The 24,995-nt window shown below is 52.5% G+C and overlaps 12 protein-coding genes and 1 non-coding gene across 13 annotated transcripts; 4 read left to right on the top strand and 9 right to left on the bottom strand.

The window, feature by feature from the left end:
- Positions 1-54: 54 nt before the first annotated feature.
- On the bottom strand, positions 55-1,923 carry LAESUDRAFT_811630 (Aldo/keto reductase). Its single transcript, XM_040914326.1, has 8 exons — positions 1,557-1,923; positions 1,353-1,496; positions 1,214-1,291; positions 1,011-1,161; positions 850-939; positions 681-788; positions 449-624; positions 55-399 (listed from the first exon to the last, which is right to left on the bottom strand). Exons 1-8 carry the CDS (start codon positions 1,887-1,889, stop codon positions 304-306), a joined length of 1,176 nt encoding a protein of 391 aa, XP_040765892.1. The 5' UTR covers positions 1,890-1,923; the 3' UTR covers positions 55-303.
- Positions 1,924-2,885: 962 nt separating this feature from the next.
- On the bottom strand, positions 2,886-4,508 carry LAESUDRAFT_697641 (Aldo/keto reductase; the record flags this gene model as incomplete). The annotated part of the gene is made up of 8 exons (XM_040906314.1): positions 4,136-4,508; positions 3,933-4,076; positions 3,794-3,871; positions 3,591-3,741; positions 3,431-3,520; positions 3,264-3,371; positions 3,032-3,207; positions 2,886-2,981 (listed from the first exon to the last, which is right to left on the bottom strand). The coding sequence occupies exons 1-8, from the start codon at positions 4,466-4,468 to the stop codon at positions 2,886-2,888; spliced, it is 1,176 nt and encodes a 391-aa protein (XP_040765891.1). The 5' UTR covers positions 4,469-4,508.
- Positions 4,509-6,147: 1,639 nt separating this feature from the next.
- Positions 6,148-6,776, bottom strand: LAESUDRAFT_757838 (Aldo/keto reductase; the record flags this gene model as incomplete). Its single annotated transcript, XM_040912366.1, has 4 exons — positions 6,148-6,243; positions 6,293-6,468; positions 6,525-6,632; positions 6,689-6,776. 4 exons carry the CDS (start codon positions 6,774-6,776, stop codon positions 6,148-6,150), a joined length of 468 nt encoding a protein of 155 aa, XP_040765890.1.
- Positions 6,777-6,939: 163 nt separating this feature from the next.
- LAESUDRAFT_757837 (Aldo/keto reductase) lies at positions 6,940-7,732 on the bottom strand (the record flags this gene model as incomplete). Its single annotated transcript, XM_040912365.1, has 4 exons — positions 6,940-6,993; positions 7,045-7,128; positions 7,193-7,336; positions 7,394-7,732. 4 exons carry the CDS (start codon positions 7,730-7,732, stop codon positions 6,940-6,942), a joined length of 621 nt encoding a protein of 206 aa, XP_040765889.1.
- A 1,415-nt stretch (positions 7,733-9,147) lies between these two features.
- On the top strand, positions 9,148-12,541 carry LAESUDRAFT_742585 (Pkinase-domain-containing protein; the record flags this gene model as incomplete). Its single annotated transcript, XM_040911201.1, has 12 exons — positions 9,148-9,436; positions 9,498-9,635; positions 9,685-9,877; positions 9,928-9,986; positions 10,041-10,180; positions 10,229-10,753; positions 10,806-10,993; positions 11,057-11,551; positions 11,614-11,850; positions 11,901-12,034; positions 12,095-12,257; positions 12,342-12,541. The coding sequence occupies exons 1-12, from the start codon at positions 9,281-9,283 to the stop codon at positions 12,539-12,541; spliced, it is 2,628 nt and encodes an 875-aa protein (XP_040765888.1). The 5' UTR covers positions 9,148-9,280.
- Positions 12,542-12,811: 270 nt separating this feature from the next.
- On the bottom strand, positions 12,812-13,855 carry LAESUDRAFT_736064 (DUF431-domain-containing protein; the record flags this gene model as incomplete). The annotated part of the gene is made up of 7 exons (XM_040910658.1): positions 12,812-12,903; positions 12,954-13,005; positions 13,060-13,085; positions 13,145-13,273; positions 13,391-13,658; positions 13,714-13,778; positions 13,828-13,855. 7 exons carry the CDS (start codon positions 13,853-13,855, stop codon positions 12,812-12,814), a joined length of 660 nt encoding a protein of 219 aa, XP_040765887.1.
- Positions 13,856-13,964: 109 nt separating this feature from the next.
- On the top strand, positions 13,965-14,035 carry LAESUDRAFT_t38. The gene has a single exon. It is a non-coding gene; the product is annotated as a tRNA-Gly (tRNA).
- Positions 14,036-14,114: 79 nt separating this feature from the next.
- LAESUDRAFT_742583 (uncharacterized protein) lies at positions 14,115-15,792 on the bottom strand. The gene is made up of 5 exons (XM_040911200.1): positions 14,992-15,792; positions 14,904-14,936; positions 14,759-14,846; positions 14,617-14,683; positions 14,115-14,566 (listed from the first exon to the last, which is right to left on the bottom strand). The coding sequence occupies exons 1-5, from the start codon at positions 15,750-15,752 to the stop codon at positions 14,457-14,459; spliced, it is 1,059 nt and encodes a 352-aa protein (XP_040765886.1). The 5' UTR covers positions 15,753-15,792; the 3' UTR covers positions 14,115-14,456.
- A 421-nt stretch (positions 15,793-16,213) lies between these two features.
- Positions 16,214-16,966, bottom strand: LAESUDRAFT_676776 (UPF0057-domain-containing protein). Its single transcript, XM_040905636.1, has 5 exons — positions 16,917-16,966; positions 16,854-16,858; positions 16,712-16,790; positions 16,641-16,657; positions 16,214-16,584 (listed from the first exon to the last, which is right to left on the bottom strand). Exons 1-5 carry the CDS (start codon positions 16,944-16,946, stop codon positions 16,542-16,544), a joined length of 174 nt encoding a protein of 57 aa, XP_040765885.1. The 5' UTR covers positions 16,947-16,966; the 3' UTR covers positions 16,214-16,541.
- Positions 16,967-17,440: 474 nt separating this feature from the next.
- Positions 17,441-18,360, top strand: LAESUDRAFT_77588 (uncharacterized protein). Its single transcript, XM_040913825.1, has 5 exons — positions 17,441-17,541; positions 17,611-17,649; positions 17,771-17,828; positions 17,877-18,209; positions 18,271-18,360. The coding sequence occupies exons 2-4, from the start codon at positions 17,626-17,628 to the stop codon at positions 18,197-18,199; spliced, it is 405 nt and encodes a 134-aa protein (XP_040765884.1). The 5' UTR covers positions 17,441-17,541; positions 17,611-17,625; the 3' UTR covers positions 18,200-18,209; positions 18,271-18,360.
- An 813-nt stretch (positions 18,361-19,173) lies between these two features.
- Positions 19,174-19,739, bottom strand: LAESUDRAFT_724148 (uncharacterized protein). The gene is made up of 2 exons (XM_040908554.1): positions 19,556-19,739; positions 19,174-19,499 (listed from the first exon to the last, which is right to left on the bottom strand). The coding sequence occupies exons 1-2, from the start codon at positions 19,608-19,610 to the stop codon at positions 19,210-19,212; spliced, it is 345 nt and encodes a 114-aa protein (XP_040765883.1). The 5' UTR covers positions 19,611-19,739; the 3' UTR covers positions 19,174-19,209.
- A 1,718-nt stretch (positions 19,740-21,457) lies between these two features.
- LAESUDRAFT_649632 (Aldo/keto reductase) lies at positions 21,458-23,021 on the bottom strand (the record flags this gene model as incomplete). Its single annotated transcript, XM_040904190.1, has 7 exons — positions 21,458-21,559; positions 21,656-21,831; positions 21,892-22,089; positions 22,149-22,299; positions 22,359-22,436; positions 22,492-22,635; positions 22,692-23,021. 7 exons carry the CDS (start codon positions 23,019-23,021, stop codon positions 21,458-21,460), a joined length of 1,179 nt encoding a protein of 392 aa, XP_040765882.1.
- Positions 23,022-23,153: 132 nt separating this feature from the next.
- Positions 23,154-23,843, top strand: LAESUDRAFT_77325 (uncharacterized protein). Its single transcript, XM_040913810.1, has one exon. It carries the CDS (start codon positions 23,285-23,287, stop codon positions 23,651-23,653), a length of 369 nt encoding a protein of 122 aa, XP_040765881.1. The 5' UTR covers positions 23,154-23,284; the 3' UTR covers positions 23,654-23,843.
- Positions 23,844-24,995: the final 1,152 nt, after the last annotated feature.

Raw genomic sequence — 24,995 nt, 5'->3', positions numbered from 1 at the left:
TTCTGCTCGGGTTGCAACTCCTTTGCTGTGTGCCTCCTGGAATGAATACTATTGCTAGCGTTCGCTCGTGAAGTATGTTTGGACTGAATCTTTTGTGCGCTCGCGTCCACCAGTATAGATGGGATCGCGAGTGATCCTAATCAATTTCGATGGTAGCAGATAATAAGGAGACCCGAGTCGCCACAATGTTGTTGATGCTGGAGCGGTGCACTCAAGAGGTACAGTGACATGCCAAATTCGTGGTGCCCCTAATTTGTACAGCTATAATACAGGTAACACAATTCCAAGACCTCACTGATATTCTCATTGCCGCTTCACGGGACGGATAGCTTGCGGGACCGGCCATCTGTCGAAGTGGCCCGCCGACCGGAACGCGCCCGGATAGTCCGTTCCGTCACCCTACATCTTTGGTGAGCAAATCCCTCATCAGTGAAGGGGCAGCACGCACGATCATGTTGCTGGGGAAGCCAAGATCAAACGGCAGGACACCCTCCAGGTACGCGACCTGCTCGGGGCTGAGTGCGATCTCGAGTGCCTGGATGTTGTCCGTAAGTTGCTCGATCCTGCGACCTCCGATGATAGGGAACACGTATGGCGTCTTCTGCATCACGTAGGCGATCGCGACTGTGCATGAGGTTGAGTGGAAGACTCGGGTCGCATCGAGGTCTAGGGGAACGTACCTGCGGTTACGCTCTTCACGCCTACCTCTGCGGCTACCTTCTCAAGCGCCTGGCAGACCTTCCTCTCATCTGGAGTGCGCAACCATTCATTGGTGAACCCCGCTCGACCTACGCGCCGATGTTCAAAGCAGGCGTGAGTGCAGTATTATAGCAATTGCGTTGGACGCACCCTTCTCTCCGCTCTTGAGCCGCCTTTCCTCTTCTTCATCTGAGCGGATCTTGCCACCAGCTAGGACATTCCATGGTGCAATAGCCATACCTTCAAAGGGCGAAGACCGCCGTCAAGTAGATAGGTATCATCACGCACGTGAGGATCAGCGAGACACATACCCTGAGCACGACACATAGGGATGATCTCCCGCTCGAAGTCCCGTTGCAGGATGCTCCAAGCGCCCTGGTAGACGACGAAGGGAGTCTTGCCCATCAGGCGTGCATATGTGTTTGCTTCAGCAACAACCCATGCAGGGGTGTCGGAGACTCCCTTTGATTCCAGTGAGCAGCCTACAATTTGCTGCGATCGAAACGTGACATACCAAATAGAGGACCTTGCCCGTGACCACGAGATTGTGCAAAGCGTTCATCACCTCTTCAACTCCGCAAGTCCAATCCCACTGTGAATGTGGTTGTAATCGGTTTTGGCTTTGTGACAGAGCGTTGTAGGAGAACACGTACCCAGTGCAGGTAGAGGATGTCCACATAGCTCGTTCGCAACTTCTTGAGGGATGCCTCGATAGAGACATGAAGAGATTTGACGTTATTTCCTGTGTATTGCGTCTTCTGCGGCATATTCACACCACGCTTGTAATTGGACGTATACTGCAAGAACGGAGCGTCAGTACTTGACTCCCATGCTACAAAGCCTTGGAGATAACCCACCTTGGTCGCGAGTACCATCTGGTTCCTGATCCCACGTGTCTCCATCCACTCGCCAAGTACTTTCTCGGAATCCTCGTCCTGATAGTTGCTCGCGGTATCAATGAAGTTACCTCCTGCTGTGTAGAACGCGTCGAGTAAATTCAAACATTTCTCCTTGTCCATGCCCCGAAGGCCGAGGCCACCCCACTTGTCTCCGAGGCTCATAGCTCCGAGGCAAATGGGAGAGACATGGATGCCCGCGAGAGGTGCGAGCTGGCGGTGGCGCCCAAGTTTTGTAGCAGGCTCCGGGGGAGGAGCCCAGAATCTTGCAACGGGACTGTCGGATTGGGACATGGCGGCAAACCACAGGCAGTTAGGAATAGGCAAGAAGGATGAGGAGGGGTGAGGCTGACCGTGTTTAAGAAGTTAGGCTTTTTAAACCCACCACGAGTGTCATTACTCATGCATGGTGCTTATGTGCGGAAGCCTACGTATAACCAGACGCGTCAGTATTCGGCACGAAGGCCCCTAGGGTGACAACCCATCAGAAAACTGAAATCGACTTGTGGCTCGAGAACCTCCTTTTTGACTTGTTCTTGCTGGTATTGGTTTGTACAAGCGAATAAGTTCACGACAAGAAGCTTCCCACCCAGCAAAAAATTCAAAACAAGAAAGTCCTGAGACTTTCTGGAGCTTACTGACTTTTTTGGTGACGGCAAAGCCGGATTTCAGTTTTCCTGATGGGGAAACGTAGACGTCATAAGATACGGACGGAGTGTATGTGGGTCTGCATGAATTCTCTGCCTGAGCGACGAGCACACCCCCCTTTCTGCGTCACCTCCGAGGTGCCTACTGAGCGCCGACCTACCGATCTACATCGATCATCAGTGAATACAAAGTAAGATCAACAATTTGACTCGATCGACATCCTACACATGCAAGTCCGATAATGCAAGTCCACGGGATAGATCTGTATGGCATTTGTGCTACAGTCGGAACATGCCTTTGCTTGGAATCACCCCAATCACATCAGTGTGTCCGCAATTTGTTTCCAAAAGAAAGGCTACCGCGCCTTATCTCGATGTCAGGTGTCTTTCTTCCAGAACCACTGCGACAGAATCAGGGAGATAGTATACTTAGATGAGATCCTGAGTGATTCTAATCACTTTCGACGGTAGCAGGGAATAAGGAAGTCCAAGTCGCTACAGTGTTGTTGATGCCGGAGCAAGGCACTCAAAAGATAGGTGACGTGCTAAATTCATAGTGCGCATTCATAATGGAGTACCTAAATTGCACCAATTTGTACAACTATAATACAGGTAATCCCATTCCAAGGGCCCACCGATATTCTCACTGCCGCTTCACGGGACGAATAGCTTGCGGGACCGGCCATCTGTCGAAGTGGCCCGCCGAGCGGAACGCGCCCGGATAGTCCGTTCCGTCACCCTACATCTTTGGTGAGCCAATCCATTCATCAGCAAAGCAGCAGCACGCACGATCATGTTGCTGGGGAAGCCAAGATCAAACGGCAGGACACCCTCCAGGTACGCGACCTGCTCGGGGCTGAGTGCGATCTCGAGTGCCTGGATGTTGTCCGTAAGTTGCTCGATCCTGCGACCTCCGATGATAGGGAACACGTATGGCGTCTTCTGCATCACGTACGCGATCGCGACTGTGCATGAGGTTGAGTGGAAGACTCGGGTCGCATCGAGGTCTAGGGGAACGTACCTGCGGTTATGCTCTTCGCGCCTACCTCTGCGGCTACCTTCTCAAGCGCCTGGCAGACCTTCCTCTCATCCGGAGTGCGCATCCAATCGCTGGTGAACCCCACTCGACCTACATGCCGATGTTTAGAACGGGCGTGAGTGGGGTATGAGCAATTGCGTTGGACGCACCCTTCTCCCCGCTCTTGATCCGCCTTTCTTCTTCTTCGTCTGAGCGGATCTTGCCTCCAGCTAGGACACCCCATGGTGCAATAGCCATACCTTCGGAGAACGACGACCACGTCAGTTAGATAAGCATCATCGCGGATGTGAGGATCAGCGAGACACATACCCTGAGCACGGCACATAGGGATGATCTCCCGCTCGAAGTCCCGTTGCAGGATGCTCCAAGCGCCCTGGTAGACGACGAAGGGAGTCTTGCCCATCAGGCGTGCATATGTGTTTGCTTCAGCAACGACCCATGCAGGGGTGTCGGAGACTCCCTTTGATTCCAGTGAGCAGCCTACAATTTGCTGCGATCGAAACGTGACATACCAAATAGAGGACCTTGCCCGTGACCACGAGATTGTGCAAAGCGTTCATCACCTCTTCAACTCCGCAAGTCCAATCCCACTGTGAATGTGGTTGTAATCGGTTTTGGCTTTGTGACAGAGCGTTGTAGGAGAACACGTACCCAGTGCAGGTAGAGGATGTCCACATAGCTCGTTCGCAACTTCTTGAGGGATGCATCGATAGAGAGATGAAGGGACTTGACATTGTTTCCTGTGTAATGCGTCTTCTGCGGCATGTCTACGCCATGCTTGTAGTTGGTCGTATACTGCAAAACAGCCCATCAATACTTGAATCCCGTGCTACAAACCCCTGGGGATAGCCCACCTTGGTCGCGATAACCATCTGGTCCCTGATCCCACGCGTCTCCATCCATTCACCAAGTACTTTCTCGGAATCCTCGTCCTGATAGTTGCCCGCGGTATCAATGAAGTTGCCTCCCGCTGCATAGAAGGCGTCGAGTAAGGCGAAACATTTCTCCTTGTCCATACCCGCGAGGCCGAGTTCACCCCACTTGTCCCCGAGGCTCATAGCTCCGAGGCAAATGGGAGAGACATGGATGCCGGCGAGAGGTGCGAGCTGGCGATGGCGCCCAAGCCTTGTAGCAGGCTCCGGAGGAGGAGCCCAGAACCTTGCAATGGGACTGTCGGATTGGGACATGGTGGCAAAACGCAGGCAGTTAGAAGTGGGCAAGAAGGATGAGGAGGGGTGAGGATGACCGTGTTTGAGAAGTTAGGCTTTTTAAACCCACCACGAGTGGCATTACTCATGCATGGTGCTTATGTGCGGAAGCCTACGTATAGCTGGACGCGTCAGTGTCCGGCATGGAGGCTAGGGTAAGGAGGTGTGTAGGCGTCATACTATTGCTATGATACGGACGGAGCGGATGTGGGTCTGATGTTTGTCGAGCGGCTCAACGAATTCTAGATTCAATTTCTGAGTGACAAGCACCCTCGCGCCTCTTTCTGCGCTACCTCGGCGCAGTATATCATCAAACAGTGTTTCGAAGTGGAACAGACAAGCTGATCAATCAACGGAGCGCGAGTGGTCTTGGGTTGCATTTATGCGGTTAATGTTGTAGTATTTGGGTTACTTGCGGCGTGAAAGGCCCTCCGAAAGGCTCAAAACAAAATGATTTGCGCGTCTACTATAAACGCTTACCTTCGCTTCCGGAGTCCCTGGCGGAGGCTCAGTAGGACCGACCTTTGCACCGATCGCGTGACTCTCATTCACGGCACAGACGCAGGTTCTATTCAAGATTTGTAAGACTCGGGCGGTAGAAGTCCGCCTCGTGCCAGTGTCGAAGGCTGCATTTACAAGGTTGAAACGATTGCGAGAGTCACAGTACCTTGCCTTCACCCTGAGCAGGACTCTTCTTGCCGGTTTCGATGAGCTCTCGGCTATGCCTAACTCTTTGTGAGCAGAATATCTTGAAAGAGCTCGTACATGAAGCCAAGACCATGCACCTTAAGCGGAATAGCCGACAGTAGGAAATGTCAGAAGCCATCCCCATCGTTTACGCATGACGCGGCGGGATGGCATGATGGGACCTGAAGGCCTGAAGCTTTGAAGGCCTGAGACTATCAATTTCGGAGCGCCCAGTGGTTAACACTCCGCGTGGGAATTGCAAGTGATGCTCCATGTGCCCGTGAGAGGAGCTGGATCCGACCAAGGTAATACATGAGGGGGGACATTGGCAACGCTCTCGAATACGAGAACAAGGTGGGTGTTATTTCCGGAGAATCCGTCAGCTATCCACGAGTCGAAATTGTGGCATTAATGCCACCAGTGGCTACATTGTGCTACGTTGCACTATATAGTGAATTTAGGAGAATCAAGCTTGCAGATGCCAGAGGAATGTCGCCCTAATGCATGAGGCATGTTGCGGTCGTGGCAGAGCGCGTGACTCTTCCTGGTTGTTGCTAACGGCGGCATATGAAAAAATGAAGAAGCGAGGTGAGGTCAAGAGTTTTTAGCGACTGTGCGTCAAACAGTAGACTCTCTATTGCCCGTGCGACATACCGATCTAATTCACAATCCGAGCCACGTGCAAACAATATCACGGTTCCCAAGCTACCAGCTCCTTTTGATCACGAAGAGTGTACTAGAATTGAACAATCGTCTGCCACGTGAGGGTTCGTGAATGATCCGGGACAATTGGGGCGGTAATGGAGAGTAGCGGATAGCTTGATTGCAATGTTGCGTGAGACGATGCCCTGGGAAATAGCTCCCTTCTAGAGCGAATAGTCGAGACGGATGGCACTTGTACAACTTCAGAAAGGATCATTTATACGAGGCGAATAATACACTTTGGCAATTCGAACATCACCACAAAGCCATCACTTCTGCTTAACGGGGTAGATGGCCTGTGGAAGCAGCCACCTGTCGAAGTGGCCTGCCGATTTGTATGGGCGCGGATAGTCCGTACCGTTGCCCTATATCTCTCGTGAGCGCGCGCCCCACGAGTAAAGGAGCAGAACGCACTATTATATCGTAAGGGAAGCCGCTGTCAAATGGCAAGACGCTCTCGAGGTACGCGACCTGTTCAGCGCTGAGCGCAATCTCGAGTGCCTGGATGTTGTCCATGAGGTGCTCAATCTTGCGGCCTCCAATGATGGGAAACACGTATGGCGTCTTCTGCATGACATAGGCGATCGCGACTGTGCGTACCATCAGCATCTACAGCCAATCCATACTAAGATCGCGGTGAACATACCTGCGGTAATATTCCTCGCGCCCACCTCTTTGGCCACTTTCTCGAGCGCCTGACAAACCTTTCTCTCCTCTGGCGTGCGCATCCACCCATTGGTGAAGGTCGCTCGACCTATACGACAATGTCAATATCAGGCACAGATAGCGAAGGAGATGCATTTGACCCACCTCTCTCTCCCGTCCGGAGTCTTCGCTCCTCCTCTTCATCTGAGCGGATCTTTCCCCCAGCTAAAACGTTCCATGGTGCAATAGTCATACCTTGAAAGAGCGAAGGGCATCATCTGGCGGATACGTCTCGTCGCGCATGTGAGAATCGACGGCACATATCCTGAGCACGACACAAAGGGATAACCTCTCGCTCGAAATCCCGTTGCAGGATGCCCCAAGCACCTTGGTAGACAACGAAGGGGTCCTTCCGATCAGGCGCGCATATGTGTTTCAGCAACCACCCATGCAGGCGTGTCGGAGACTCCCTATCGTGCTGGTGAGCTGGTTAAAGCTTGGAGATCATATGCGTGACATACCAGATAGAGCACCTTGCTCTCAGGCTGGACCACGAGGTTGTGCAAGGCATTCATAACTTCCTCAACTCCACAACACCAGTCCCACTGTCAATAAAATAGCGTGGTTGTGAGCTTGCTTCCGTAATAATGGTTGTACATAGGCACATACCCAGTGCAAGTAGAGAATATCGACGTAACTCGTGCGCAGTTTCTTTAAAGACCCTTCGATGGCGAGGTGAAGAGACTTGAGATTATTTCCCACGTAGTGTGTCTTCTGGAGCAAGTTGGCGGTACGCTTGATGTTAGCCGTATACTGCAACAGTAGACCATCATTACACGCTTCGGATGGAGCAATCCCAGAATCATATACCTTCGTCGCAATCACCATTTGATCCCTGATCCCACGCGTTTCCATCCATTCGCCGATGATTTTCTCGGACATTTCATCCTGGTAGTTGCTCGCGGTGTCGATGAAGTTGCCTCCCGCTCCGTGAAAGGCGTCGAGCAGCTCAAAAGATTTCTCCTTGTCTAAACCTTCGAGGCCGAGTTCGACCACTTTACCTCCGAGGTTGAGGCTGAGGCCCCCGAGGCAAATGGGAGAAACATGGACACCTGCGAGAGGTGCAAGCTGGCGGTGGCGCCCGAGCTTCGTCGCAGGCTCTGGAGGAGGAGCCCAGAATCTTGTGACGGGACTGTCAGACTGGGACATTACAGGCAGCTTGAGGTAGGAAGGAGAAACGAAAGGGGACGAGACCGATTATAAGAAAGGGGGGAATATTTATGTCAATTTGTAAATGATGTCGATGCAAGGAAGCCTGCGGACACTAGCACAAGTCACCAGTTGGCACGAGCGACTGAGTGAGTAGAAAAGTCGATGCCACGGAGCGCTGTGTGGAGAACGGAGTCAAATGTGGGTCATCAACGACCAAACGCGCGATTCTCCACTGCTGATCGAGTCTATCGTCGAAGTACAAGAACGAATGACTAACCGATTTGCTAAATTGGAGATATCGTTGTAGGGTCGCCGGTGTCGACATCAAGTGAATGACAACATTCATACGTGACAATCCTGTTATGAGCACCGATCTCTTCTAATGGACGAACATGAACGTATTCGATCTATACTCACCGCTTTGGTATTCCTATCCAGTCTTGCACATCAGGGCTGAGCAGCCACCAAACGTGATCCAATATAACCCTGGTTCACATCCAGCAAGATTCCGGTGGAGATTTGTAAGACTCGGACGGTTGAATCGCTCCTTGCACGTTTACATGAACGCCTGGTCGTCTACGTTCTCTAGATACGCAAAGATAATATCGTCCAAAGTCGAATAATTTGAATCCAGGCTTCACAAGGGCAATGCGTGGTACAGAAGAGACGACAAGAACCATCCCTTTGGGCGCCCAACGCATTGGCAAAGTTTGATGTTTGATGCACCGAGGCAGCATGGGAGACGCAATCTTAGGAAGAGAAGACCAATTTTGGAGCGCCGGTGATCTTCATTTCATCTCAGAAGTGCGAATAATGAAATTGTGAGTCTTCAGGAAACTCTTCGGTCTTTTGACTTTTGATACGGTATATGAACAAAAGACGAAGACACAACATGGATGTTTCACTCACTTACCTCTGCACGCATTACCGTTTATATGGGGACGATGAGATGGCAAACGTGATATCTGGACCATATGTGCCATCACTGGTGGTGTTACCAGTGCATCGGAGTACGTAAACCGCGTCACCAGCAACACCGATAACTCGTCGGCAGAACCGTCCCTTGTAATGCTGCTTGCGCTGCAGCCGACATCACTTGCTTCTGCGAATTTCGCGCATCACTGAGAGCTGAGCACGAAGGCGGAGAGTCATCTTCGGGGCCATAATTGTAGTCTTTGACCTGTAACTGGTGAATTTGAAACAGAGAGAGCCAGTGAACATATAATTAGCTCCGCTGACTAACAAGTGCGACTCGACTTGCAGAAACCGAACCGTAATAAATCCACGCTTCCGATTGGCTGACAGACGATGACTTGAGCCGAGACTGGACAAGAACGACTACAGGCCGAACTGATCCATGCGGCTCAACTAGGTCCGGCTCGCACCGTGACCACATTGCCCAAACACGATCATGTCCGTAACCCAGCCATCGGTCCCAGCTCCGTCCAGTACTCGCTCGCTGTAATGGGATTCCGCGATTTCCTACTAGAACTCAACACACTCTAAGGCTGGTAAACTCGAGGAACACCATCACCGAGGCTCGATATGGCTCCATCTGCCGCACCGTCGCCTGCGAATGCTGCACTAGGCAACAGCTCAGACAAGACCCGACGGGTCGAAGACGATGAGGTCAAGCCATATGTCATCGTAAGCGACTTGGGCAAGGGTAGCTTCGCTACCGTTTATCGAGGGTATCACGAGGTGAGCAGCACGATCAGTGGCACCATGGCACCCGTCCGATTTGCATGACCGGCGATCATAGCAAACACACAGACAAGTTGCTATCAAGACCGTCAGCAGAGCCGGCCTCAGTCCAAAGCTATTCGACAACCTGAAGGGCGAGATTGAGATCCTGAAGACACTCTCACATAGGCATATCACGAGGTTGTTGGACATTGTCGTACGTGATTCGTTCAATGTAGTTGTGGGCTTGACCGAACTCCTCACAGCATGCAGAACGAAATATTTACCTCATAATCGAATATTGCGCCGGTGGAGACCTTTCCAACTACATCAAGAAGCGTGGAAGGGTAGAAGGACTAGAGTATATCCCGTCTCCCGGCGCCGCGCCAGTGTACTACCCACATCCACGGACAGGAGGGCTCGACGAGATCGTTGTGCGTAGTTTTCTGCGGCAATTAGGTGAGCGCCACAGTTCACTCGAAATGCTTTCCTACTCAAACAAGATGTAGCCCGAGCACTCAAGTTCCTGCGCCAACGAAACCTCATTCACAGAGACATCAAGCCCCAGGTACGCTTGCTCTGTGCAGCGTTCACAATGTGATCGTTTCTTACCCTGATCCAGAATTTGTTATTGAACCCCGCTGCACCCGACGAATTGGCCCGAGGTCACCCGCTTGGTGTTCCCATCCTGAAGGTCGCCGATTTCGGATTTGCGCGATCGCTGCCCCAAGCGATGATGGCGGAGACGCTCTGTGGCTCGCCGTATGCTTTTCAGCCTTTTTAATATCATTTCATCTCATGCGTCTGCAGATTATACATGGCCCCGGAGATTCTGCGGTACGAGAAATATGATGCCAAGGCGGATTTGTGGTCGGTCGGTGCGGTGCTGTACGAGATGGCGGTCGGCAAGCCGCCGTTCCGCGCGTCGAACCACATTGAGCTCATCAAGAAGATTGACAACACGAAAGGCATCAAGTTCCCCGACGAGGACCCGCGTGCCGGGGAAGAGGTTAAGCCGGTACCCAGTGATGTCAAGAAGCTCATTCGCGGGCTGCTGAAGCGCCTTCCCGCCGAACGGTGCAGCTTTGAAGATTTCTTCGGGAGCACCGCCCTAGCAAAGTCTAAGTTCCCTAGGCCGGCGCCGGAGCCCCCAGTGTGGCCTGATGAGCCCGAGGTTGAGTACACGTCTGATGGGCGGCCGGTGATCCCAGAGCACCACAAGGTCATCCCGCCAGAAGTACTCGACCCTAAAGCGATGATCCCTCCTAGTAAGTTCAACTTCAGGAAGCGAGAGATCGTCGGTACTCCGCCACAAGATGGTTCTTCCAGCGCTAGGTAATATATCGAACAACTTTACTTCTGCATGCCATGTTGATGCCACGCGTAGTCCAACAGGGATCGTCGAAGTTCCGAGGTCGCCTCGTGCCTCTCCCCGCCGAGAGTCGTCAACACTACCCAAGCCGTCGTCTACGGAGGGTCCTATACCGGGGGAGACTGAAGAGGACGGGATGCTTCGACGCGAGTACGTCCTAGTGGGTGATCGAAAGGTGGTCGAGATGAACCGCGCCGTCGACGGTAAGACTCTCTCGCATAGCGCAGCTGACGTCATTTCAAACGGTCCCTCTGCGTTGCTCACAGAAATCAGCACTGCCCGCCGGAGACCCCTTCGTGACCGGCGAATGCAGCCTACGCCGTCACCGCTGGTCGACAGTTCGCCGCGAAATGATTATGCGAGCTCGGGAGCACCTTCACCGGCGAGCGCGAACACGACGTTCCCGCCACCGCCGAATCCGAATGCGCCGCCGCCGCTCTCCTCTTCGCCGTCAAGCATCGGCGGGCGGACGGCCTCGAACGCGCTCACGCGTGCGTTGAACCTCGCGTCCAAGAAGCTGTTTGGTTCCTCCGGCGCGCGGTCGTCTCCGTATTATCGCGAGTATACACCGTCGACACCGTCATCGCGGCGGCAGAGCATTCTCTCGGGGCGGGGCCAGGCACTTGGCCTGCAGATTGGCGGCGAACGCGATCCAATGGAGGATGAGCTGCTTGCGTCGCTGGAGGAGCTTGCGCAGAAGACGGACGTGCTGACACATTGGGCGGATGAGATGTATGAATATGTCAAGGCTGTGCCACAGAGTGAGTGTCCCCATGCTGTACAGTCAGTGATTTCCCCTGCTAAATGATCATTAATGTGCCAGAGCCTCTGCCTGATCCATCCAAGTTCAGCAGGCGAGAGGGTGAGCCAGAGAGGCATGCAGCGAAGCGGAAGAATGCGGACATTCAAGCAGAATACAATGCGATGACTTGCGTTGCGTTGTACATGCTGCTTATGTCATTCTCACAGAACGGTGTCACGAAGCTGTGCAATTATTACGAGCACCTGCGGATGCGCGATCCGGATGGCGAGTGTGAGATGAGCGAAGGGTTTGATGAAGGTGCGTTGCCGTCGGTTCGCACTGCTCTAGGGGATCTGACGGTGCTGTAGCGCTGGTGTACTTCGAAGAGCATTTCAGGAAGTGCCATGATCGCGCAGCGCTTGTCAAGACATGGCTTCCTGCACAGTACACGGGCCCACCGACGTTCCTCGACCAGCTAGTGTACGACCGAGCGCTGATGCTGGTAAGTTGCGCACTTGAATTTGCCGCTCGCTTAGATGGTTAAGATGGACTCGTGTTGCAGAGTCGTACTGCGGCACGGAAGGAGCTACTTGATCAAGCTACTTCACCGGATGAATGCGAGAAACTGTATGAAGAATCGCTGTGGTGCTTGTATGCCCTACAACACGACCTCTTACAGAAGGACAACCCATTCATGGACGAGGACCGGGAGACAATCTCTACTTGTGCGTATCACGCATCTGACATTGCCACATGTGGGCTTCCGCCGTGCATATATTCTGACCTCCCGACACTGACTTTTCGAGTAGGGATCAAACGCACTAAGCTACGCCTCGTGCGGTGTCGCGTGCGGATGGGCATGAATGATCGAGAACGTCTGAAGGATGCGCGCCTGGACAAGAACCTGGACGACGTCCCGCGCGACCCACCACCCTGGGAGGTGCCCGTGTTGCCTGCGGAGCGAACAGAGTCCAACTCACGGCGGCCGTCGTTCGTGCACCAATCATGACATACCGTCTTCTCACCTCCACGTTGATAGATTCCGGTGCACTTTTGTATTATTTGCTCATGTATGGGTTCACGTCTTCTCCTTCTGTATTCTCATTTGCTTCTCGTCTCTGTGGATCTCTGTACTGTGTTTTGCGGACGCGTTACATGCTCTCTCTCGTATCTGCGCACACTTGGCCATATCTTGTATTATTTGCATGTACATTTTTTGTGTGTTACCTGCACTCCATTACATTATGACTACAGCAATCTATCTAACAGTGTTCATATTTTAGAAGTCGAAACTTTTGTTGAGATCTTCCTGAAGATGTTCCTGCATGCCCGGCGGTAGTATGGGTTCCTTCTTATCGTCCGCAATGTACCCTAGTAAACATTGTTAACAGACGAATCGACGCCTAGCGCCTCGAACTCACGGAACGGCATTTCGACGCTCTCTTTTGCATTGAACGTTATTGTCGGATAATCCTAGAAACACTTGCGCTCAGTCTGTCGCATCTCCGCTAAAACGGAGTGACATACAACGAAGGGAATTTTGCGTAGTGGAACTAAAATATGGACCTGTAAGTCGCTCCGTTGGTCTGAAAGAAGCACGGAGAAATCATACTTTTGTCCTGCACTACAAGCTTCGTGACTCCAAGAGCTGTATCGGTTGTCATCTGTACAGGGCCCAGGTGCCTGGTAGGAAACCCTAGCACGCGGAGCTCCGACGTTCTGTCGCGGGGTGGGTCGTCGCCTATGCGAGCTCAGCATGGATCCGTTGCAGATATCATTAACGTACCCAGGATTCCCTGTCAGAATTATCAAAAACGCCATCTATGGGCCTGATTTTAGATGTCGGAATCTTGCGCACTCACGCCGAACAGGAACCATGCAAAGCGGCCGTCGCCGTCTTCGGGTGATATTTCCTTTTCTGCCTTAGGATCCAAGAGGCAAACCTTTTCCATAGGAACATCGGCAGACTTCATCAGCTCCAACACCGGTGAGGAGTGTGCAGATGCCTCTGCGAAACCGGGTCCATCCTTTCCGCTTGAAAATAGAGACGACAATGTATTGCACGATGGTTGAGAGAGGTGCGTGAATTTAACACGCGCATCTGGGCCTGCGAGGGTGCGCATATGCTGGACAGATGCATGAGCAAAACCGCATGTTAGGTGGATCAGGATGGCCGAGGACCATATACTCCAGCTCTACCCACTTTGGGATCGCCTTGGAGGTCTCTTCATCTTCCTCCATATGCTCTGGTTCGGCGGATTAATCGAATGGCATTTTGATTGCTCGTGTACATACCAATGACATATGTGAATCTGTCGGTCATAGTGAAACCGTTTCAAATCTGTGGCATTTGCGAGGCGCCGGCTAGCTACCAAACTTACCATCTTTGTCATGGATAGGATGTATATTTCTGATCGTCATAAGAAATTATCGCACTAATGGGGTAGTGGTAACCTGGGTCGTTGCCATCGACCCGCCGGGGGTTCGATTCCCCCTTAGTGCATACTGTTGTTTTTTTTCCCTCTTGTATGCAAAAAGATGTCTCCTCAGCGCGGCCCTCCAAACAAATCTGTACAAGTGAGGTTCATTAGGAGTGCATGCTTTCCGCAGCGGCGCAGTCCCACGTCAGTCGAATACAATCCATGCTCCATGCTCATATTCCAGAGCACATAGACCGTATAGAGCCCGTTGAGCGGCCGACAAAAGGAGGAGGGATCTCCAGGAGCTCATTGACAAAAGGCCTTAAACAACAGCAGCACCACAAACCGCTCATGCGTGGAGGTTTGCCTTTGACGTAGATAATTATGGATAGCGCATGTCTATTATGCAGCGAGCTTAGGAAGTGCAAATCCCATGCCGAGGCCTTTAGCTGAAGAATCCTGCCCGCCGAAGCGTTCCCACCTTACGTCTATCGTACTATCAGGTCACCACTTGTCATAATCGAACCTACCGTGCAGTCGGGTCACGATCTCCTGGTAGTCGGGCTCCTCGTCGGGGGTGAGGTACCCGTGGCGGATCATGAAGTCCAAGAGCACTGCAGAACAAGTCAGTATACCGTAGAGATTGCGCGCGGATAGGGCGCACCGAGGGCGGTATTTGGCTTGAATAGAGCTGCACGGATGCGAGTGACCACTTCTCCGAGCGAGAGGAGCTGTAAGGCAGAAAAGTTCAAGTTGCTGTTAGATCCAGAAAAGAATTGGGCAGGCTGTATGCGCCTCGCGCTAACCTCGAACGACTCGACCTCTCCATCGAGGGGCTTGGGCTTGTAGGCATCCCGATCCGCGCCCGAGGGCACACGCAGGTCATAAAGGTACCTGCGACATAGTACTGTCGGACTTGGGAGATCAAGCAAGGGGACAAATAGCGCCTACTCGACCTCTGGCTGCAGCCTGCCTGCCCCTGTCCTGCCGAATTGTATATGCATCAGCGAGTCATCTCACGCCCGACGCCGCTACTCACCTGAAGAAATAGCTGACGGTGCCGACGGCACGTGCATGCCTTCGTATAATCCCTTCCGCGAGACTCGCCTCCTCCATCGACTCCTTGACGAGGCTCTCGAACACCCCGAGGCCGGAGGAAATACCGCCCGCGACGGTGTTGTCCAGATAGCCCGGCCATGTCTGCTTGGTCCTCGCGCGCTTCGGGACCCACACGCGGCAGGACGTCGGGAGGCCGTCCTCGTCCCGGTCCTCCTCGTAGATAGTCATGTGCACGCCGTAGGTCACGACGCCGAAGAGCGCACACGCAGCGCGCTCCATCATAAACGCATAGTTCCGCCCGTCGTCGTCGTCGTTATCAGCGTCACTGTCGTGTGCTGGCGCGTCATGTCGCCCGAACGGGTCACGGTAGACGGGGTACTTCTCGCCCCGCCACTTGCGCGGGCCGATCACGTCTGCGTACAGCCCCTCGTCGCGCCACCGCTCGCAAAGCCCCTTCATGACACGAGTGCGTGCCGCCGCGTTCCGTAGTTCGACAGAGAAGCTGACATGCACCTTTCCTCCGCGCAACTCGAAGACCCATGGTGGAGAGTGCCCTTCTCGTGCATTCTCGCGTCTCAAGTGCTCGACGATTTCTGGGCGCAACAGCCCAATGGCAGGAGAACCTGGCTCGGGGGAGAGGCACCAGGTTGCGAGAGGTTCGTCTGAGTTGATTCGGTAGTTATCGCAAACGTTCAGGATGTCCAGGAAGCTGCGCGGTGTAGCAGACGATGGCAGCGCCATGTCCAAGCCATGCAATACGGATGAAAGCAGGTCGATCGTGTATCGATCAAACCCGGGCCGCTTTAGGCAGGTCTTCGAGATCAGTCACTTGTCCCGCCGCCGATTTTACGCACATTCCCCGTGGGTCCATAGCCAGAAGACTCACTGCATGTAATATATGAATCTTATAACTGGTGTCGATGGTGAATGTATCTCTCCAACGATCGAACGTATAGACTATTTCCATATCATCAAATCCAACAGCGTAGCAATTTCTGTACACCTCATCCAGGAGTATTCACAAGCAAGATAGCTACACAGCTACGCCTGCTGTAGTCGAGGCTCAGAGGCTCAGACCTGCTTCAGGCGTCGGCGATGGACATATCTCAGAGGCTTCCTCGAGAGACTGTCCAGCGGGCGCTTGAGCAAGTGTAAGCGCCGACATAGCGGAGCATTGGGGTAATGGAGCAAATGACGTCGGTGACAGGAGAAGGGAATGCTAACGAAGATGGTACGGAATCGAAGGAGACAAAGTCCCCTGCGCGAAAATCGCGTTACATTTATGCCCCGGTAATACGAGGAACTCAGACTCGACCGAAGCCGACAAAATGTTTACTTCGAGAACGACTCAACGACGGGTCAGACAACAGATGTCAAATCAGACAATGAAGGGTATGTATTACAGTACTTCATTACCAGGAAAGACGGGGTCCGTGTAGGCCTACTTTAAGGAATGTAAGACGACGTGACGATGTGGAAGCAAAAGTTCTTTGTCATGACCACTCATGACGAAGGCCGAGCATCTGCGTCTTAATACTTGAGTATGATGTATAGCGCGTGGATGATACCCGGGCTGAGGAGAGATAAGTCAATTCTTCGTCAACTGCGATAAACGAGGGATACGCATACATGTAACCCAGACATGTCTAAGACAGCTTGTGAGCCAACCGGAGAAAGACGGAGAAGGAGACAGCACATACCAGGAGAATGTTAATGAGGAGGTCGGCGCCACAACCTCTCTCCAAGAAGACACCAACAGGCGGCAGGAAGATCGCAAAGCTGTTAAAAGATCGTCAAATTAGCACGCCACATAGCGTCGGCGGGGCAACGAGAGCGACTGACATGATCTGTCATAGATGACGCCGTCAGTGGCGAGTCTTACAGTGAACAGGTATTAGTGCGCACCTTGCAAATGTCTGAACCGGTGAACGGCATTGTGGCTGGTTGGGTAGAAGGTTGGTAACCGTTGCATGCGAGCGTCTATTCTGGTCAATCCAGTCGATCACGTGCTCTTTCTTTTTCTTTTAATTTAATTTACATCCAGTATTTTGTATGAATCAAAAAAATAGCGGACGTGTCGCAGCACTGTATCAGGCCCTACTATTACAGTCACTCGCACACGACGCTGTTGAGACTATGGAAGCGGCTCATCGCAGCATTTGGCAGCGCCTCCACCCGCAATCTGACCTCGTGCCGTACGACACTGCCCGCCAGGGCCGTAGAAGGACGGGTGAGTGCTAACCCTTGCAGCCGAGTCAAGATTATGGTGGACGGTATGATTCAGTTCCGGTCGTCTGCTCTAACCTCGAATGCTGACTGCGAAGATCGAGTATATCGTGAACAGGTCACTGGGAATGTTCGAGGAGAGCAAATGTGGTCGAGAGCGTCATAGAGAATCGGAGTATCTTGCTGTGTGCGTGTTCTGACTTGGGCTGATGCAAGCGATGATGAATGGGACCGAGTGTATTGCATAACCAAGTCAAAGAGCAACAAATTCTCTCTGCAAATGTTTGAAGGAAGCCATAACCTCGCAAGTCCATTTCCGATTCCTGTGCTACATACAGGCCGTGGATCAATAGCAGTCTCATGCTATCAGTAGATTCAGTCCTAAAACATGCCGGGCATGCGACAACATCTAGTGAGCCAGCACAACCTCGATCTATCCACGACACTCACAATACTCAACCTGGTTCCGTCGTTCCTGCGACGCTTCCTGTGCGAACCTCCCGTCATCCTGACGAAACCCACAACGTACGCATTGGTGCCTCATCCAGCTCATTGAGCTTTGCAAGCAGCCTGGCATTCAGCACAAGCTACGTGAGCAGTTCGTACAGTTCATGACGTACCGAGCCGACGAAGAAACAGCTAGCGCACGCGCTCGCGTACTTCGATGCAGTCATCCAATAGATGCTGCGATTGCATCCCAAAGTCGTCAGACACGCCATGGCCAGCTATCGTACCCCGCTTCCAACGTTCAGGCGACTCCGCGCCTCACATTCACAAAGTGCTCCGTAGGCCATCAAGGGCACTGTCATGCCGCTCTCCATCTCGTGCGCGAGCGGCATTTCGCACCCGTGCATCGATACCGTCTCTGTATCGGCCAGATCGACACCGTCCCTGTCCATTTCATGAACATGGCCCGCGCGCTATTGGGTCCTGACGTGAGGGAGTATTGGCCAGATTGCTGAGTCGAGGACGGTGGGGTCCCACTTCGTACGAAGATCAAGGGCCACCGGCACCCATTGACATTCATGCATAGAGACAGTCCAGACGTGAATCTCGGGTGCGGTTTCACGCTCGTGCAGGATAAGATGGGTTGGTGTGCGTCATCAACGACATGCCGGGCTGATTGAGCACCTGCAAGTCACAGGAGAGGAGAGTGACGGTTCCTTTGAGTGTCCTCCCGCTAGAGCGAGTTTGCTGCTGACCTGGTTTTTGCCTCGTCTTGTCATGTCGCAGCGATCCGTCGCGATATAACGTTTTGACGTTGTTTGTAGAGATTGTGGACGTCGTCCACATATGAGCACCTGAACATGCGCTGTGGCACGAATAAAATATTATGTCCTTTCGCCTTCAGGAGTCCCGAGGAGGAGGGCCATCTGATGGATCGCCTGAATCCATCTCGGGCCACTGCGACTCTCTGAACTGGCCCTGGAAAATAAATGTTGTTCGCATCGCCGTGAAGATGACGAAACGGCTGGATAAATGACGCTTGGAGAATTCCGACCAAGATCACCTGGCCGCCGCTGAGACCTTGTGGGTTGTCTCCAGTGGATAGCGCATACTCGAGAGTGTATGCAGGGAATGTAGCAATTGTGGGGTGAGCGATTGCCGGCGGAGCATGTGGTGTGGATGAATTGAGAAGAGATGGAGAAGGGTGATGTCTGAGTGTCGGGATGGGAATAGAGAACCGGATGCTGCAGTTTGCAGATCTGATATGTATAGTAGAGCACGATTTATATGAAGTAGCGGATGATTGTGGAAAGAACCGTGGTGCATGACCAATGATGCATTGGACCATACTACACTCTGAAAAGCCAGAGTGGCGACGGTAGAAATCTTCAAAGCCCATTTGAGTGTGTCAAAGTGGAGACAAGACCACAAATATGAGAAATATCTGCTGGAGATACAAGGTATGTTCTTGAACTATTTTGATTCTGGGACTGAAGTAGTGATTGGAATCAATGATGATGAGTCTCTACAAGCTACTCGAGATGCAAGGATGAGCAAGGAAGTCCATGAGTTTCTCAGATCCAATGAGAGCATCACCAAGTGTCAGGGACCTGATCTTGACACAGTTGTGATATGGACCAAATGCTTCATGGTGGAAGTGGTCATGTGTGAGATGCAGACTGAAGCATCCGCGATCGACCAGGCCTGGCAGGGTGCAGAAGAGGCACCCAAAGACAGTGATCGACGGGAATGTGACACTCCGGAGAAGGCGGGAAGATGCAGGAAGATGTCTCTGTGCATCATCCATGGCTGCCACTTTGATTTCAGGATCATTAGCCACTCCAGCAGGGGAGGTTGTCGACAGTGCTGACCTGATATGGTCATATCGTGCGCCCGTTCTGACCATGCGGGCATCTGCTTCAGCATCTTCGCATAGGCCTTCACACCCTCGGCACTCTCGATCCCGATCTGCCTGTGCAAGTGGAAGCGACTGGGAGGGTCCCTGACGCTCGGCAGATGATGCTGCCTGTCCCGTAGGTGGTTTGTGACGTTCTTCCACTCCTCAATCGTATTTCACGCAGCTGCTGATACTAGGTTTCAGTATTTGCAGGTGGCTCAGTCTGGCCTGCCTTACCGTTGTCCTCGACCTATCGCAGCGCAATGTGTCACTGGTCACGAACGCATCCATGGACCTTGTCCGCTCACCGTTGGCGCATAGCATTGCGGTAGAATGGATGAAGACAGTCGCAGATGTAGGTTTCCAGGCCAGCTCTTGAGATATATGTACTCATCCCATCGCATAGCAACGTGGTTTCATATGCGCTATCCTCTGAAATGCATACACTGCCCATGTTGCCCGCGTTGCAGTGCTGCACAGTCATGTTCTGACCACACGCACCACCCGTCGATACCAGCGCTTTCCGGAGGTGCGGTGTGCGCACCGCCTGTTCATTGAATACACACTGCCGAGCGGTATAATTGGCGGTCGGCGAAATAGGCCCATGTGTATCTGGGCGGCTGCAGACATGGACAAGAAACGAGGCGCGACACGCATAGCGCGATCATTTCATTTTCTCTGAGTCGGTATGTACATCATCTCTTGTGTCCATATAGCTCATGCACAATACAACACGCGGATTCAGAACGCTGCGTGCCTTGCACAGGAATTGACGTTCGGGATGCTCATCTAGTCTCCCGTTTGCAGCGCCCGACTAGAAGCCTGGTCGAATCTTGAAGGCTTTGCATACATCGCTACACCGCCTCGGACTGCGCGACGATTTTAGGAATGATTTGACTGCTATGTTGCATAGCATCAGAGACGCGCGCTGCGCTTCCACAAGCATCGCAGCTGAGTAGAGTGAGCAGCTCTGTCCAATACCATCATACTCACCAGCTACACTTGCTGGCTGGGTCGAATTCGCGTGGGGCTTTCTCCGGCTTCCGCGAGACAGTATGGGTTCATTTTGATGGCAGACCAGAACACGAAGACACCGATATGCTACTGTAGAAGTATAGTACGATTGTGAAGACGATTGCGTCTGGATACGAGGAATCGGTCTAGTCTCGACGAAGGCTGCCAGCAGAATAGAGCACGAACCGTCGGTTAACCGTCTTTGGGATGGATGATCTCCACCGCTCTGTTCAGCCCAATGGATCAGCAAACTGAGATCAGTCCGGAAATAGTAAGTAAGTTTGTGCTATGTCTTGTTGCTTGCGCACTGATTCAATGGATGTCCGAACAGCTTCCTAGAGACTTGCTGATGGCGGCTAAGCCTCGTACCAGGACACTTCGTATACGGAATGCTTGAACTACGTCCTAACTGGTTTCGTGGGAGAAAAAGAAAGAAGCTGTCCACACATGTCCACACATGGATCGCCATACGAACGTACCGGCGTTTGGGGGCGATGCAGGTCACTGCACCGCATTGGTAACGTTGACCGAGGATAAATACTGTGTCACCTTGTCGCTCTGTACGTATCCTAATTACAACTGGCTCTCCATGATATGTCCCGTGCAGAAACTTTTGAGCGCACAAGTTCCTCAAGCTGTACAGCATCCAGTTGAAGGAGGAAAGAGACGCGTGACGATAAGATGTGATGTCACAACCATTCAGCGCCAACACGCGCGTTCTGTTCTCCTCACTGATCTAGCTTCATTGAACGTCACGACTCAGCAACTCTATTCATCAGCCTAAATGACAGAATACATATACTGTGATACAATACACGACAGAGACTCCATCACTGGACATTGCATTGGCAGGCTCCGTTCATTACAGCTTCTGTCCCGGGTTCGGCCTGATCGCCTGCTGCAAAGGCCACCTCTCAAAGTATCCCCCTTGTTGAGACAGCACTGCATAGCTCGACTCATCGCCCTGCAATTCCAGAAATGCAAGCCATGATGAGTCATCATCTCCTCACCAGCGAGTGCGCAGAGGAATAGGTCCGTCAGCGCTAAAAGGCACACTCACAATCATGCCGTACGGGAACCCGCGATCGCATGGCAGCACGCTCTCCAGCTCCACAACTTGCTCAGGGCTCAGCGCAATATCGAGCGCAGCGATGTTGTCCATCAAGTGCTCGACCTTGCGCCCGCCGACGAGCGGGAAGACGTACGGCGTCTTCTGCATGACGTACGCGAGCGCAACTGTTCCAGGTCATCGGTCAGATTTTTGGGAGGAGAAGATCAGAGGAGTAAAGGACGCACCAGCAGTGATACTCTTCGCGCCCACGTCTTTTGCGATTTTCTCAAGTGCAAGGCAGACCTTGCGTTCGTCCTCCGTCCGTAACCAACGGCCGTCGAAGATAGTCCGGCCCTTCTCGCCCGTCTTCTTTCGCCGCTCCTCCTCTGCGTCGGTCCTGATTCTCCCAGCAGCGAGAACGTTCCATGGTGCGAGTGCCATACCTGATCAGACCCTATGTCAATACAAGAATCGGGAATAACTAATGAGGATCGACACGCACCCTCCTGTCGTGCCATAGGGATGATCTCCCGCTCGAAGTCACGTTCGAGGATACTCCATGCACCTTGGTAAACGACGAAGGGAGTCTTTCCTGCGAGGCGTGCGTACATGTTCGCCTTGGACACGATCCACGCCGGCGTATCCGAAATGCCCTGTGTCAAGTGCACGTTACTCTATTTTTCTTCGAGAGAAGGTTTACGGAGTAGCGTACAAGATAGAGCACCTTGCCCTGCACGACGAGATGATGAAGGCCGTTCATGACTTCTTCAACTCCGCACGTCCAGTCCCACTGCATGATAAACCATTAGACAAACAGCTCAACGTGAGCTCACAGAAGCACCCACCCAATGGAGATAGAGGATGTCAATGTAACTCGTGCGCAGCTTCTTAAGCGACGCCTCGACCGAAACGTGCAGCGACTTCATGTTATTGCCTACATAGGATGTCTTCTGTGGGATATCCTCGCCGCGCTTGTAATTGGTAGTGTACTGCACCAGAGCAAGTGAGCACTTCTGTTGCACAGCCTTGGTCATGATGCGCGTACCTTGGTTGCAATGACCATCTGGTCCCTGATCCCACGTTTCTCCATCCACTCGCCGATGAACATCTCGCTCGTCTCGTCCTGATAGCCGTTCGCGGTGTCAATGAAGTTCCCACCGGCATCGTAGAAGGCATCCAGGAGAGCGAAGCTATTTGCCTTGTCCATCTGGCCCATGCCCATTGCGGCCCATTTATCGCCGATGCTCATCGCACCGAGGGCGAGCGGCGAGACGTGGATGCCGGCGAGCGGGGAGAGCTGACGGTGTATACCCAGCTTCGTCTTGGGTGCCTTGGGGCGGGCCCAGAATGGGTTGAGGGTGTTGGGTGTAGACATCCTGTGAGTCAGGTCGAGTCAAGAGGGAGCAGAGGGAGGTTTAGTTTGCGATAGTTAGACTGGCATCCGAATTATATGTCCCTCAATCATCGGAGGAGCAGTGGGTATCGGACGTCATAAGAGGGTGGGATGACAGATCTAGAGCAACCCTGCCGGTCGAGCACATTCGCCTCTCATTTTTGCTGCGATAGAGTGAGCAAACTATATGGCATGGCGCAGTCAGTCTGCCAGTCAGCCCTCATCGACTTGAGTCTGAAGCACGGATGGGCATGCGCATGAGAAAGCCGTCTACAATGTCTACTCGCCTAGGTGCAGGAAGATGCTGGATGCGGATGCGCGATGGGTGCCCCCAGAGGAGACCCCACACTTCAGTCCGACGGAAGCAACGAATTTGCGCGCGTTTTGCCATGGTTATGGCGCTAATTCGTTTATCAGGGCCACAACTGTTAACCCAACGAATTTGCTCAGCAAGCATTTGCGAACAGAGACGTGGCTTATCATTCCGTTCCGTCACATGCCAGATAGTCTGGATAGGGAAGATCCGGGGCCTTAGTGATTGTATCCCGGATGCGTCCCTCGCAAGGAATAACCGATGCGCACAGAGTAATAGTAATGCATATGAAGACAGCTGAAAGTCAGTTCAGCTTGAATGAATGCAGGAGAATATAGCACGGACTATAAATATTGGATCATCTGTGCGGTATCAGTGCCATCAATGCATCAGTGGTGACAATTAATAAGCGTCAAACTAGTGCTGAAGCAGATATGGATGGTTTCCAATAGGCCTATGACGCACTGATGACTGGCCTGCTTACAGCCCCACATCGCAACCGGCGATTGATTCACGCTCCATCGCAAGGTGTCAATGCGTGTTGAGGTGTCAAATTTCACCCAGCGCGACGTGGGCAAAACTGTCATGGATTGCGACATAGCGTCCTCTTGTGTCTAATCTGGCAAGACGTTCTCGTTAGCGTTCTGGGAAAAACTACGCTGGGGGGGGTTTGTACATATTTCAAACTGTAGGCAACACATAGGCGGCCTGCACAACAAGCTGGACACTGCTAGTGAGAGGAGGGATGATTTTGTACTCCGATGCTGTACTTGGATCTGCAGGAAGAGGTGTGTCAGATAGAAAGTCGCGCAGTTCAAGGGACACCAAATCTGCCTGGAAGTTTGCATCCGGTGAATTCGTTGTCACGTCTGCACCCTCCACATCCTCATCCGAGTCGACCTCATCAGTCCAAGTGTCGGTGTCATGGTCAGATTCAACATCAGAGTCGGTATTCCAGTAGCTCGCATCATCAGATGGCACGGAGTCACATCGATTCTCTTTCATAAAAAGGATCCAATGCTTAATACCGCGCAAGTTGACAAGTTGGACGGATTGGAGGCACAGTACTAGTCTGCGCAGTAAGGAAATGAGAACGCCGCATCATTGGCAGCGCAGAACGTCACGAAATAACTCACCTGGTTGTGGTCGTGCTACCACCGCTTAATACGTATGTACCAGACTCGTAACGAAGTGAGCGAGAATAGCGCATACTACGCGAGTGTTGATTGCTCGTTTCTGTCTCAATATCCAAGAATTGGACTCCACTGGCACCATTTTTAGGGGGTGGAGTTTTGAACGCATTTGTAATACATAGTTTAAAATTTAAAACGTGTGAAACCCTTATAGTACAAAACTCCCAGTGTCCCAACGTCTGGTCTGTGGCGCTTCAAAGCACTTCGTTCTCAACCACCATCAGCATCACTACTAGTTGCTTCTTGTGATGAAAATCAGTGAGTTATATCCGCATTGTGCTCAAGAAACTAGCCGGAAGCGACCACAGGTCGCACCCGGTCAATACCGTTAGCAGCTATGACTTGGTTCAAGTCGACGATAGGCGCGATTCTCCCGCAACTCTTCAGGTGACGACCGTGGGTGAGATTTGGGCGGAACCTGGTCTCTCAGCCACATCTCTCCCGGGTCAA

Source organism: Laetiporus sulphureus, assembly GCF_001632365.1.
Source record: "Laetiporus sulphureus 93-53 unplaced genomic scaffold LAESUscaffold_12, whole genome shotgun sequence".
Taxonomy (NCBI): Eukaryota; Fungi; Basidiomycota; class Agaricomycetes; order Polyporales; family Laetiporaceae; genus Laetiporus; species Laetiporus sulphureus.
Note: the sequence above shows the minus strand (reverse complement) of the source record. Positions and strands in the feature narration are given on the sequence as shown.